At 45.4% G+C, this 13,142-nt stretch overlaps 1 protein-coding gene across 1 annotated transcript; it reads left to right on the forward strand.

Annotated features, from left to right (window-relative positions):
* The first annotated feature begins 2,951 nt into the window (after nt 1–2,951).
* Nucleotides 2,952–12,651, forward strand: LOC135233719 (uncharacterized). Its single transcript, XM_064297518.1, has 7 exons — nt 2,952–3,278; nt 4,062–4,357; nt 5,950–8,369; nt 9,611–9,892; nt 9,989–10,129; nt 10,523–10,648; nt 11,094–12,651. The coding sequence occupies exons 1-7, from the start codon at nt 3,256–3,258 to the stop codon at nt 11,289–11,291; spliced, it is 3,486 nt and encodes a 1,161-aa protein (XP_064153588.1). The 5' UTR covers nt 2,952–3,255; the 3' UTR covers nt 11,292–12,651.
* Nucleotides 12,652–13,142: the final 491 nt, after the last annotated feature.

Below are 13,142 nucleotides of genomic sequence, written 5' to 3' on the forward strand. Positions count from 1 at the left end.
AAATTTTTATCACCAGCCGCTACTGGGTTGTACCAATTTGTCACCCTTCCTTTTGGGCTGTTTGGGGCCCCCGCTACGTTCCAATGCCTCATGGACCGGGTGCTGCGGCCCCACTCTCCATAAGCTGCGGCCTACTTGGATGATAAAATTGTCTATAGTGACATCTGGGAGCGGCATGTGGGGGCGATACTTGGGTCTCTGAGGTGTGCAGGGCTTACGGCCAACCTGAAGAAGTGTGCAGTTGGACGGTGGGAGGTATGGTATCTGGGGCACTACTTGGGCGGCAGGTAGGCGCATCCCCAGGTTGATAAGACAGTAGCTGTTGTGACCTGCCTGCGGTCCAAGACAAAAAAAGAGGTTAGACGGTTCTTTGGACTGGCAGGCTACTATAGGAGATTTATTCCAGCATTCTCTGAGCTGACCAGTCCCCTGACTGATCTGACCTGAAAGGGTGCCTCAGATTTGGTCCAGTGCACGGGGCGATGTCAGCAGGCATTTGAGAGGGTAAAACAGGCCCTCTATGGTGAACCGCTTCTTTATACACCAGACCTGGGTCAAATACGTATTGGTTTTGGTTTTTGTTTCATATTTTGTTTTGGTTTGCATTTGTCTGCTGACGGACGCATTGAACAGCGGGCTGGGGCCCGTTTTGTCCCAGGAGGTTGAGGGGGTTGACCACCCTGTGCTGTACATTAGCTGGAAGCTGTCACAGTGGGAGGCAAAGTACAGCACTGTGGAGAAGTGTCTGGCCATCAAGTGGGTGGTCGCGCTCTCCACTATTATGTCCTGAGGAGGGGTGGTGTGGTTAAGGCACCATCTGCAGGCGGAGAGGTCTACAACCACGGCTGTTGGCAATTACGATTGATTGGTAAATGTTTATATGCTCTGCCTGCAGTGAGACCGGGGCCCTAGAATGAGAGATGCATGTGGGAGTGACGTGCTTTGTAATCCCCTAACTTACCGTGTGTGTTTCGTTTTGTTTGTCTACCGGCACACAATAAAACCCATGTGCGTCCCAGAACTGAGGATTGTGTGGTTTGTGGGGAGAAGGACTGAAGAACCTATTACAGATAACTTAGTTGCTTTTAAGTAAGATGCTTTTTACTAATGTTATTAGCTGTGCTAGCTGCTTTTAACTAATTTTAACATTAAAAGCAGCTTTTTGCAAGGGAGCACTGAAAACTTCTGAGTTCTTTTTTGTACAACGCACCACACAACGATGTTTCGGCATTTTATATCATCCACCACCTGCTAATAGTAACTCTTGTTTTCCCCCATCATGGGTGTGTCATTCATTGTGAGACACATTTTACACTGTCTCTATTATACCTTTCTACCAAAATGACAATTTACTTTTTATGGCAGCCTACATCTGCTGAAAATAGAGGTGGTTTTGTATACAACACATTCTGTACTTATTTTTGTACACAATATGACAAGAATTGGAACCAGGATTCGATAAGAACCAGATTTGATAAGCAAAATCAAAATGGTAACCTGAATCAATAAAATCGAAATGATACCCAATTAGGTGGGGCAGATGGGGTAATTGTTTTTGAAGTGGCTTGACATAGAGACTATCGTGACCTCTAGCTGGTGGAGGACTGAAGTGCCTTGCGAGAAAACAAGGGGCGACAAACCGGTGGCCCTATTCATAAGTGAATTCAATATACATTTTTTAATCATTTATTGGAATGGTTACTTACATTATTCAAGCCCAATTTTAAAGGAACAGTTCTTCTTATAGCAGAAGGTGGTCCAGACACATAGCTGATCCCCCCCCCAACACCCCCCTCTCCAAGGCCTATTCCACTATGGAAGAAAGTTCAAAGAAGATGATATGAGGACTGACAATTACCTACTCCTGACTTTATTTGGCGGAGTGGGGTGGGGATGGGACTGGTTATTGTTGGTAAGTTATGTGTAATATATGCAGAGGTTTACATCATCTGAAAACTTTAGCAGTATGTAGCCTAAACTGCAGTCTCTAACAGTGATAAACCACCTATTTGCCTTGATACAGACTCTTCTGTACTGGCTTTCAATTTTTAGCTGTGGCGATGGGGCCTATCACAAAAAGGTGCATAACTCCCGAATGGATTCACAGATTTGCACAAGATTTTGTGGAAAGGTTGGTCATGAACCAAAGAAGAGGTCACAGGTTTTTGTGTGAGGGTGTGTGAGGGGGCGTGGTGATGGGCGTGGTCTATCACAAAAAGGCGCATAACTCCCGAATGGATTCACAGATTTGCACAAGATTTTGTGGAACGGTTGGTCATGAGCCAAAGAAGAGGTCATTTGTTTGTGTGAGGGGGCGTGGGGATGGGCGTGGCCTATCACAAAAAGGTGCATAACTCCCAAATGGATTCAAAGATTTGCACAAGATTTTGTGGAATGGTTGGTCATGAACCAAAGAAGAGGTCCCGTGTTTGTGTGAGGGTGTGTGCACACATGGATGCATGTGTGCGGTCGCAGCTATTGTGGATTTGCGCTTGTTAAAGACTCTGTACCTTTATACACAATCCGTTCTTCATCTTTTGATGATCAATTTGATTTCACTTTATCAGAAACTGTGCTTGGTGTATTTATGCCAAACTATGTTCTCTGTGTATTTATGCATTTCCAGTCAGTGTGCCATTTACCTTTATACTACACTAATATCATACACTGTCTGTCCTGTTCTGGGTCTCTGTAGTGATGAGGAAAATAAAATGTAACATTGAACAGTGGGGTGCTCTGTGGTAGTAGAACTTGAGAAAAGCTTCACTTTGGACCCTTGGGGAAAAGAGGCTGAGTGTGCTGTGTGATATCTGTGTGATAATGCATCAGTAGAGAGAGGGTGCAAAAGAGAGAGCGGCTAGAATAGGAGAGATGGGTCAGGAGAGAATGAGTGAAAGAGAGGGTGGAGAACAGTGAGTAAGCAAGAAAAGGGAAGAGATAGCAAGTGAGAGAGGAGCAAGCAAGTTAGCTTGGGGAGCAATGCAGAGATAGAAAGAGAGAGAGAGGATGTGTACGAGAGAAAGAGAGACAGCAGCATTGAATTAAGAGGCAGCCAGGAGGGAAAGGAGGAGAGGGGAGTGACAGGAGAGAGTTGCGCAGGGGACAGAGACAGACCTGGGCAGTCAGATGGGATTGCTGGGTGAAATTGGGGAGGAACTTGGGGCGTGGTCGCAGCCCCACTCAGATAGACCTGCTACAGGACGTCCAGCCTTCAGACACAAGCCTTTGTGTTTCTGACAGGGGAGCACTGTCAGCATGCCCGTCATGAGCGGAACAGGGTAGGTGGACAGCTCACCGCTTTGTTCCTGATGCTTTATGCATTCGCAGAGCCTGGCTTTCCACTGCGGAATTTAGGGCTTATCCCAATGTGACCCTCGGGGAAATTCATTCTGCATGAGATAGACTAACAATACAGCTCTCTTTCTCTCTCTTGCTCTCTGTTATTCTCTTTTTTGCCTCCCTCTCTCTTTCCTTCCCTCCTTTCCTTTTTCTCTAGCTTTATGTCTCCCCTCCCTCCCCCTCACTGACTCTTCCTCCCTCCCTCTGACACTCTCTGTCTCTACCCTCCCTCTCCTGCTCACTTTGAGCAGGTCTGAGATGCACATGGAAATGAGGACAGATCCGGGGTGCCGGGTGAGACCCCGTCATTTTTCTGACAAGCTGAGAGCGAGACTGCAGGGCGCCTCAGAGGAAAAAGGAGAGCAGGGGAAACATAGCAATTTGGGAGTCGTTTATGCACAGCGAGGGGGTTTTGGAGGCATGAATTTCCCGCCACAGTACAATTGGGATGGATGCTCCGGCATGCAGCTGCAGAAACTATTTAGTGCAGAGATCTGCTTCCTGCAAGCTAGCTGAGTAAATTTACTTCAGTAGGAATGTCTGGCCTTGAAGCATGACCATGCAGGACTGCACTGGGAACAGCTGAATACTGTGTCCTAGGATGCTATGCTTTACCTGAACTGTTTCATTACCAAAATACCCATTAGGCAGCACATGTGTGTGTAAAGGGCGCATGAGCCAATGACTGTTGTGGCATAGCGTGTCTTTTGTGTGTTTGACAGGTTTTCCGTGAAGACAGACGTGGGTCTGAGACAGCTTCCGCCCTCGAAGGATGCGTGGAACTGGGGGAGCCAGAGGTCAGTCTCCGATGAGATAGCTCCAGCCGAGCAGGGCGAACTCAACACGCCACAGTTTGGATATCCCGGCTCGGTGGTCGGACATCTCAAAAAGGGTCAGCTTCCACCCAAAAAGAGCAGGTGTGCCGAAGGGAGGGGCAGGGGCGAGGAAGAGGACAGTCTTAGTCTGGCTGAAACCATGGTGATGACAGAGTCTCAACCTCTGCAGGTCTATCCAACAGGTGAGATGGACAGCTTTGAAAATTCTGGAGGGTTGTATTAAAACCAGGATAAGAATAGTATAAAACACATACAGGGACAACTGTATAGTACATTATTATATTGCACTATTTATGTCCTTAACAACTACTCTAATCTCAAGTCTCAGTGACAGTTTGGATGATAATAATAGGGACGATAGATAAATTAAAAAAGCTACATACTTTAAATGGTGAATAGCAGTAGAAATTTCAGGAAGGTGAATGGTAAGTTGTACGTTACCTCATACTGTACCAGGCTAGATGGCATGCTAAAGGTGGGGTGATGGCTAGCCTGCCAGCTGTGGAGTTAAAAGTAACAGCTAGAGTTTGTTCTTTTGTGGTACACTGCTTGCATCTTCTCTCCACTGCATACATTTGATTTACAAGTGTGATGGAAAATTGTGAAATTGTGAATCCTTGCGAAAAAATTGTAATTTTTTTTCATCGTTCCAATAGAGATGCTGAAGGGTTTAATGGGGGTTTGCCTAGTTCTCTTGTTTGTGCATTTTCTGGAAGTTTACTCAAGTTTATTGGTTGAATGTGTTGTTATCCATACTAGCAGGTGTAAAAGTCAGTTTTTAAAATTTCTTCTTGTGGAGGGGTGTGGCTACTGGGGGAGGAGCATGGCTATGGTTTTGGCATGGCCGCTGACCGGCTGTGGAGACAGAATGGTCTTCCCTCCTCCAGAGAATTCTGCATGTCTCAAAGTATTTCAACCCATCCTGCTAAGTGCTGCAACACAGGTACATGCTGACTCATGCTCACTATGAAGCTGAGTGACTGCTGCACCACTCCACACACACACATACGGGCACAAACACAGATACACAGGCACATACACATGGTAATAGACATACACATACACACACTTGCACACACATATAAACATGCATATATGCAAGCACATGAACACATACAGTATATGTATTCAGCCACATATCAACATACACTTGCACACATGGCAGGAGGCTAACTAATCAATTATAATGTAATGAGCATGGAATCTTTGCACAAAGTATTCAGCCTGACATCTTATCACAAAATTTCACATCACTGCTTTACATTTTGCATAAACCTGTCAGGTCAGGTGTCATATCTAAGGAAACAAATGGTTTATAGATTTACTGTGTGAGTTTACCGTTTCATTTGACTTTTTAGTTCCATTGTTGATGGCTGGTCTCCAACCAGTTTAAGGTTGAAGCTGCAGGCCGTGTCTGAGGAGTGTGAGTGCTATTAGGCTATTAGGGTATTTATTGATCTCCTGGGAGAATCATATTGAGCATGTAGACAAGCTAGAACAGCCATCTGTATACGGCTTGTTCTCTAAGAGCAGATAATGAAACTAAATTAGCTTTTGTGGAGACAGTCACCGAGTACAGAACCAGCTTGCAGGCTGAGGCTGTCATGGCTCTGATAAATGGTGAGCACTAATGACGATTGCCAGCAAACCCGATTCTGATGCATGTCTTCATGTCGGTGCTGTAGAATCTCAGAGGTCCGAGGTAAATCTGATCAAGCTCGGTCATGTGTCTGTGAAGGATCGATATACCAGGTCTTTTTTTCTATTGTGACAGCCTTTGTGTCCGAGGGACGGCTGCTGACTCTCCCTCCACCGGCCGTCAAAGAGGAGTCTGTTCCTCCAGAGAGGGTCAGCCAGGAAGAGAAGTCATGGAGCAATGAGTCATCGTCCTCGGGTGGGCCCCTCAGGGTGCGGTCGCTGCCCAATTTCGCAGAGGTCTCGTGGACGTCACAGAAAATTGTCGGCTCGTTCGCCTCTCTTCCGGAATTCCAGAGAGCTGCCGCAGTCTGCATGAAAATGTCGGAGATGTCTGGCCCCTCATTGGATGTGGAGGAGGACCTGCCACTCGACGTGAAGGATGGTGGGTGGAGACCGGCAGGGCACAGCAGCGAGGGAGACTGGGAACAGTTCACTGAAGCCACCCATGAGCCTCGTCCTTCCCCTGTGGGGGAGCCAAAAAAGGGAATTGGAAACACGGTTGCTCTCAATGTTCAGAACGACCAGAGATCACAGAGCACTCTAACGACCAATAATAACTGTGAGATCATGCCCTCCTCATGTACCACAGTGGCAAGGGACTGCCCAAGTTCACTTCTGCAGGCTGGCACTGTACCAGGCCTGGTCAACCCTGGGCCCTCACCTGGCCCGGGCAGCCCTGGCCCAGATGTGAGAAGCCGGGACACTGAAAACTCGTCAGCTGACTGCAGCCTCTCTGAGACAGAGGAAGGGTCTGAGGCCCTGTCTTTCAGCAGCGAATGCCTGATCTCTTCAGGGGAGGAGGACCCAGACCACACCAATCTCAGCAGTGAGGCCCCAGCAGAAGAACAGGGGCCTGCACACCTGTCTGACTCCTGTGGACCAGTAGCATCCAGCTTTGCACGCCACAAGACATCCCCAGCCAGTCCAGACTTCAGACAGCCAATTCCGGAGGAGAATACATCTGAGAGGGAATCCAAGATGAACAATCCAGGTTGTTTTGTGTCACCGTGGAAACTCCCAGCCCCTGAAGAAACTCTGTCTGAGATACTTTCTCCAGTAGATGAGGTTCTGTCCTACGGCAGCACCGAACTTCCTCCCACAGTAACTGATGACCTCGTACTCCCCCCACCTCCGCCTGCCTGTGAAGTCATCACATGGACAAGTGAGGATGGCTTCCCTCCACCCCCTGAGGAACTGTGCGAGCTCCACCCCCTGGAGGACCCCTCCATCAAGAGCGATGACCTCCCCTCCCTCTCTGATGACCCACTTCTTCCTGTGTGCACAGGATTTCCCACTGGACTGACAGACAGGCGTCGCAATGATGGAGACTTCCTGAAAGTGGACCTGATGACGACTGGGTACTCGGCAGGTCAAAAGTCATGGGATGGTCAGGTAAAGGAGGATGAGGACGAGAACAGCAACAGCACTGACCTACTATTCTCTTTCCGCATTGGTGACCGTGTGTTAGTATGTGGATCCAAACCCGGACAGCTGAGGTTCAAGGGTGTGACCAGCTTTGCAAGCGGCCACTGGGCAGGAGTGGCCCTTGACCATCCAGTAGGAAATCATGATGGCATGTTCCGAGGGGTGCGCTACTTCCAGTGCAGCAAGAACTGTGGCGTGGTGGTCAGGGCTGAGGATATTTCCCGTCTGCACTCGGAGCACGAGAGCGATCAGGAAACCAGGGCTGATGATCCCTTTTCAGATGAGGAGCCGCTGAGTGCCACCAAACCTCCACAGGACGGACAGGCAGAAAGTATGGGTAAGCCCTCAGGGACAGGGGTGGAGAGGAGCAGGAGCCAGAGACAGGGAGGGGAGAGGAGTGGTGGTGCAAGAGGTCACTCCTCAGCCCCTCAAATGTCCAGAGACAGCTTCTACAGAGAGCTAAACAACAACCCTCTCCAGAGTCCTACACCAGTGTGTAAGGAAGAAGTCATAGCCCCAAAGCGTTTCTCCCATGGAACCTGTTGGGGCTCTGACCCCAGCATCCATGAAGCCAAATGGGTTGAGAACATTCATTGGGAATCTCATCAACTACAGCAGGGAATGCATGAGGCAGAGGAAAAGGAATCCTGCCTCATCCCTCATCTAGGCTTACAGAATTCTATGTCTTTCACTGGAGATCTGAGAAGGTGTGGGTGGCCCAATGATCTCTGGATTGGCAGGGGTCCATGGAGCTGTTTGAAAGGTCTGCCAGAGATGAGACCTGACACTGCACCCTTTCTTTTCCTGGGTCAGAGCACCAGTCAGACCCCATTGGACTGTGTGTGGAGCACACTGGAGAAGAGAGAGAGGGGTGTTCAGGCAACACCATGTGCTGACCCAGAGGAGGGGAGGGTGAGTCTTGGTGAGAGATGCATATATGATCTGGACTCCCTGGTGGACAGCCTGATGGGGAAGCTACTTACTGAGGTGGTGAAAGAGTCCAAGGAGATGAGGAGGAAATATCGAAGGAAGCGGTCAATGAAGGAGAAGGAGAACCACATTCAGAACCCTGTAAGTGCAGAGAACACATTCAGAAACCTGCCACTATGCCAGTACCCCATTCAAAACTATGTATGTATTGCAGAAAAATTCAATTGTCCTACAGCTCAAACTTGTCTTTGCAATCACTGGGTAAGCTGAATTTTAGCTCACTTTGAAATGCAAATGTAAAATCCATATACTTCCATAGCTTGATACAGTGTGTTGTTTTTACATCAGTACACAAAGCAGCAAGTATTCTTGTTATTTGCTGAAACAAGAATACTGTAAATTTTTGTTACATGGCATGAAACATAACAAAGAATTTGTTGTAGCACTCAAGACAGGTGTAAAATATACTCTCAATGAAAGGTTATACAGTAGTTATTAACACTTAGCATATGTAATCTATCATATGTATATTATATGTATATGTTCTGATATGGTCCAGTTATCTCAGAAATACAATTTATATGTAAATAAAGGTTGTGAAATATTTGTGTTGTGAAAGCCCTTCAAATCTCCAAGACATTGTCCTTTCTTGGTTCTTGGATGTAGAGGCATTTAAAGGTATTGGTTTGAATGTCAAGTGGAGTCATTTTCATTCTAAATTCACCCTCTGATTGGATTCTGGAAAATTATGAAATTTAGTGTACCTGTTAGCTAAGACCTACATACCCTGATTGTAGTGAGGCTGGTCTTTAAATAGATCACAGTCTGACATGATCTTTAAAACAAAGTTAACAAATGCACTCAGATGTAAGGGTAATACAAGCCCATTGCCTAAACATGTATTTATATATATTTGCCTAATTTCCAATTTCTAATTGTAGAATTATACATAGACAATTCTTAAAATTATACTTGATATTTCCACAAAGGTTTGGAGTACAGTTAAATGCATTTTGTTGTTTTTTGACAAGAGAAATGATTAAGAATATGAAAACATATAGGCCTATATGTTCACACTGCAATTGAAGAAATATGTTGCTTTTCCATGCATAATAGATAGTATCTAATAGGATACAAAACTTTTGTTCAGTTTGATAAATTTTGATAATATTCCCAAAAGTGTTTTCCTTCATATGAGATAATCAGGACCATGCATAGACATATTATACCTGGAAAATGATATGGGTGTTACTTAAAGGAAAGGGAAATTGTGCAAGGATCGTAGATTCTGCCATTAGCCTTTGATATCCTTTGGTGTTAATATTGTTTTGTAATTTCTTGATATATATTAATCTTTCCCAATGATACTTTTGGACCTCCAGCAGGCCGTGGGGAAGAGTAATGGTGGTCAGGTGAAGCCGAGCCAAAACCCAACCCCAAATCTGAGGCTAAACCCCCCTTGCTTCAGCGATCAGTGGCACTGTTCCCTGGCCTCATCTGCCCAGCCCAGGGTTCGAGTGCAGCCCCATGACCCGGGTGTGGTCCACAGGCTTGTGGCAGAATCAGTGGAAGTTCTGTGGGGTCAGACTGGGGGTCATGTGACCGACAGCACTGAGGCACCTGCTTTCCTGGCCAGCGAAGAGAGCCGCAGAGCATACAGACAGGTCAGTATGTCTGCGCCAGTGGAGAACGGAGCGTCTGGATGTTATACAGAGGATGACTAGTACTTGCAGGAGAGTAATATCACCCTGTCTTTTCAGATCATTTTCGATCTGACTTCAGATATATATCACAAGGCTCTGAGGTGTAGCTGGGCAAACAGCGCCTCACCAGTGGAACTCAGGGAGACATCTTCAGTTTCACCTTTCTGGTCAAGCAAAACATCTCTTTGCAATATCAAGGTAAGCCTGACGACTACACAAACTACACAACCTGAGTGACAAAAGCAAGATTTTCTTTCAGTTCTCCTTTGTGCTGAACACATCTGCTGTCTGTGCACTTTACTATTGACTGTGTTCCCTCTTGTGCTTCCTGCGCAGCTAAGGAGCACAGTCTCTGCTGTGTAACATTTCCACCCTGTTGGGTAAATGTTCCTCCCTGTTGGGTATATGCACAGGGTTGAACCTGACAGGGTGGAAGATTTTAACGTAAGTTAGCAATAACTTTGTCAGTAATCAAGACGGAGGAAACATGACCTAGAATATATGAAGACTACGACTGCCGACTGCCAGAGTTGGCACAAAAGGAGATTGCATGTAATCTAACCAGCATCTCTCACCCGCGTCGTCCTACAGGCCACAATCCAGGCAGAGGTTCAGAGAGAGCTGAACTTGGAGCGAACGGATGTACAGGCCCGGGAGATAATGCAAAACTTGTGCAAGTACAGGACTACACACAGGGACAGGGTAGACTATGTCCTGGTAGGCATTGACAGTTTAGCACAGTGTGAGATCACGGTTGCCCCCACACTGTCTGGATATTCAATACTGGACTGTCGAATAATTACTACACATGCACACTTACATTAAAAACTGAGCCATTACTAGTCATATCTTGTGATACACTGTAGAATGCAAGTCAATAATATCATATGTTATATTATGGTTATAGGGTTTTTGTAGTATTTGTTGAAAAGTAATTTAAAAGTTGCTATAAGTAATTTCATTGTACACAGTTTGGATGTGAAATTTTTGTTTTTCTGTTTCTTGCATTTTCTTGGAGTGCCTGGCATTTAACCAAGTGTTTAAATAGTTCAATGTCTCTGTTTCGGAAAAAAGAGTCTAGTGTGTTAATTACTGTTGCATAAGAATATTTCATAAAAATCCACTCTTCTCTCTTACTGACTGTGCCTTTATTAACTCCCAGATCCAAGAGCTCCATAAGGAAGAACAGCAGTGGGTGGACTACAGCCTTGACCAGCTCAATGTCAAGATGCAGCTCACAGAGGAAATTTTTGACATCCTACTGCAGGACACAATTTCTGTTCTTAATCACATTTATGCAGCGCACTCTGGTAATAGTCCTCCAGCCTCGCAGCCCTTTCAATCCTCACTCATACCATAGTATCTCCAGTTTAGATCTGCACTTCTTTCTGTTTACATTTTTTGCTCACTCTTTTGGTATAAATAAATTTCAATATTTTATTCTCCAAAAATGGAAATAGCTCGCACTCAACTGTACTTCTTCAGGAGGCCTGATTTAACAAAACCAACTAGTATGCTATATATATATATATATATATATATATATATATATATATAGTAATAATCTGAATGAAAGTTGGTGCAGAATGAAAGGGATTACGTAGCGGTTGGGGGAATGATTAGGCCAGATGTAGACAGAAAAATTTGTTGTGAAAAATTTAACATTGATATTAGCACCCCTAATACCTCTGCACACCTCTGTGTTTTAGGCATGTCTTATAATCACGGCTACCAGTTTGTCTCCACCATGTGACCTGCAGGGATTTAAACTTGTATTTCAATGGTTATCTTCTAGGGGTCCATAGACACTCCAATAGCACAGTCAAGTGGCTAATTAAACAAATGAAGCAAAAAACTAAACCCAGCAGACGCTATGTCTCTGTAGGAACAGGATTGAGTATCTCTGCAATAAAAAAGAAACATGCATCCATATAAAGCAGGGGTCTTCAATCATATACAAAAAGGGCCAATGTAGCTGCAGGTTTTGGTTTTAGCCCAGCACTAAGACATCTGATTCTACTTGAGGCTTGGACATACTTTCTGCGTTCCGCGTTCACAGACAGCTGCGGACTTGTACCGGTCGCAAAGACGCGCATGCGGTTCCATTCATACTACAATTGAAGGTCCGCGTCGGTCTGGCGTTCCACACATGCGCATGTCCCAATCCGCACTCCATTCCAGTTGGTGGCGGTAATGCACCATAACGTTGTTTGCCAACCGCCATAAAAATCAAGAAGAAAAAGAAGAAGAAGCAAGCACATTAGGGAAAAAATGGCATTTTCATCTCCCAAGCGTTTGCGCGATTTCAACGCCATTTGGCTGTCTTTGTATTCTTTCAAAGACAAATTATATAAATGTGGGTAACGGTGGATCTCCTTGCACAACTCTCTTCAAAACAAGCATCCATTTTGTTATCTGGAGCATGCACAGTCGGGGCTTGCTAAAATTTTTGACCATCCGCACGGTCACAAATTTTGGGCTGCACGCGGACGTCCGCATAGGTGTCTGTGCGGACCCTCGTGGACATGGGAGAAATCAAGGGGAGACAAACTGGTGGCCCTGTCACTGCACTGGGATATTTGCTTTTTTTGTCTAGGGGGACGTCCACCTCCTACTGGCCTACCAACTTCACTTCCAGCAATTACTGGTATCCAAGTACTAACCAAGAGCCCATCTGCACAGTTTTGGCCAGTTGGCAAGAGCAGGGTAAATAGTGTCATGGTAGCTGGCTTATAAAAACTACTCAGAAAAAATGTTTTTCTTATCTTCCTGACACTCTGGCATTCTCCTTTGATTTTACCCTGATAATCAGTTACTATATGTCAAACTCTCAGGAATTATATATCTCTCTGGTGCTCACTGCTTAATTAAATCACTGCTCAAATGAACAATTAACACCCCAAGTGACCATTTATCACACATTGCCACATTGTCATCTCTCAAGACTTCCAGCTGTTTGGTTTTAGCCATTTATCCCAAATGGCAATATCTATACAGCAGACAGGAACTTTGGGTTTTGGTGAATTTATGTAAGTGTTTGGTAAATGGTTTAGGAAGAGTGAACTTCTGCCAAACATTTACATAACTATAACACCATTGTTGATCTTGTGTGAGTCAGTAAATTTCATTATATATGGTACAATGATTGTTGCGGTGAAGCTCTATCAAAGATATTAAATAGCCTTTCATTTATTCATTTATTTTCATGTCC

The sequence above is a fragment of the Anguilla rostrata genome, chromosome 10 (assembly GCF_018555375.3).
Source record: "Anguilla rostrata isolate EN2019 chromosome 10, ASM1855537v3, whole genome shotgun sequence".
In the NCBI taxonomy this organism is placed as follows: Eukaryota; Metazoa; Chordata; class Actinopteri; order Anguilliformes; family Anguillidae; genus Anguilla; species Anguilla rostrata.

Excerpts from the sequence above, each read along its gene's own strand:
- LOC135233719 (XM_064297518.1), top strand. The coding sequence starts at position 3,256 with ATGCCCGTCATGAGCGGAACAGG. Across the intron at positions 10,130-10,522 it reads CATCTCTTTGCAATATCAAG|GCCACAATCCAGGCAGAGGT; the intron begins GTAAGCCTGACG and ends GTCGTCCTACAG. Across the intron at positions 10,649-11,093 it reads ACAGGGTAGACTATGTCCTG|ATCCAAGAGCTCCATAAGGA; the intron begins GTAGGCATTGAC and ends ATTAACTCCCAG.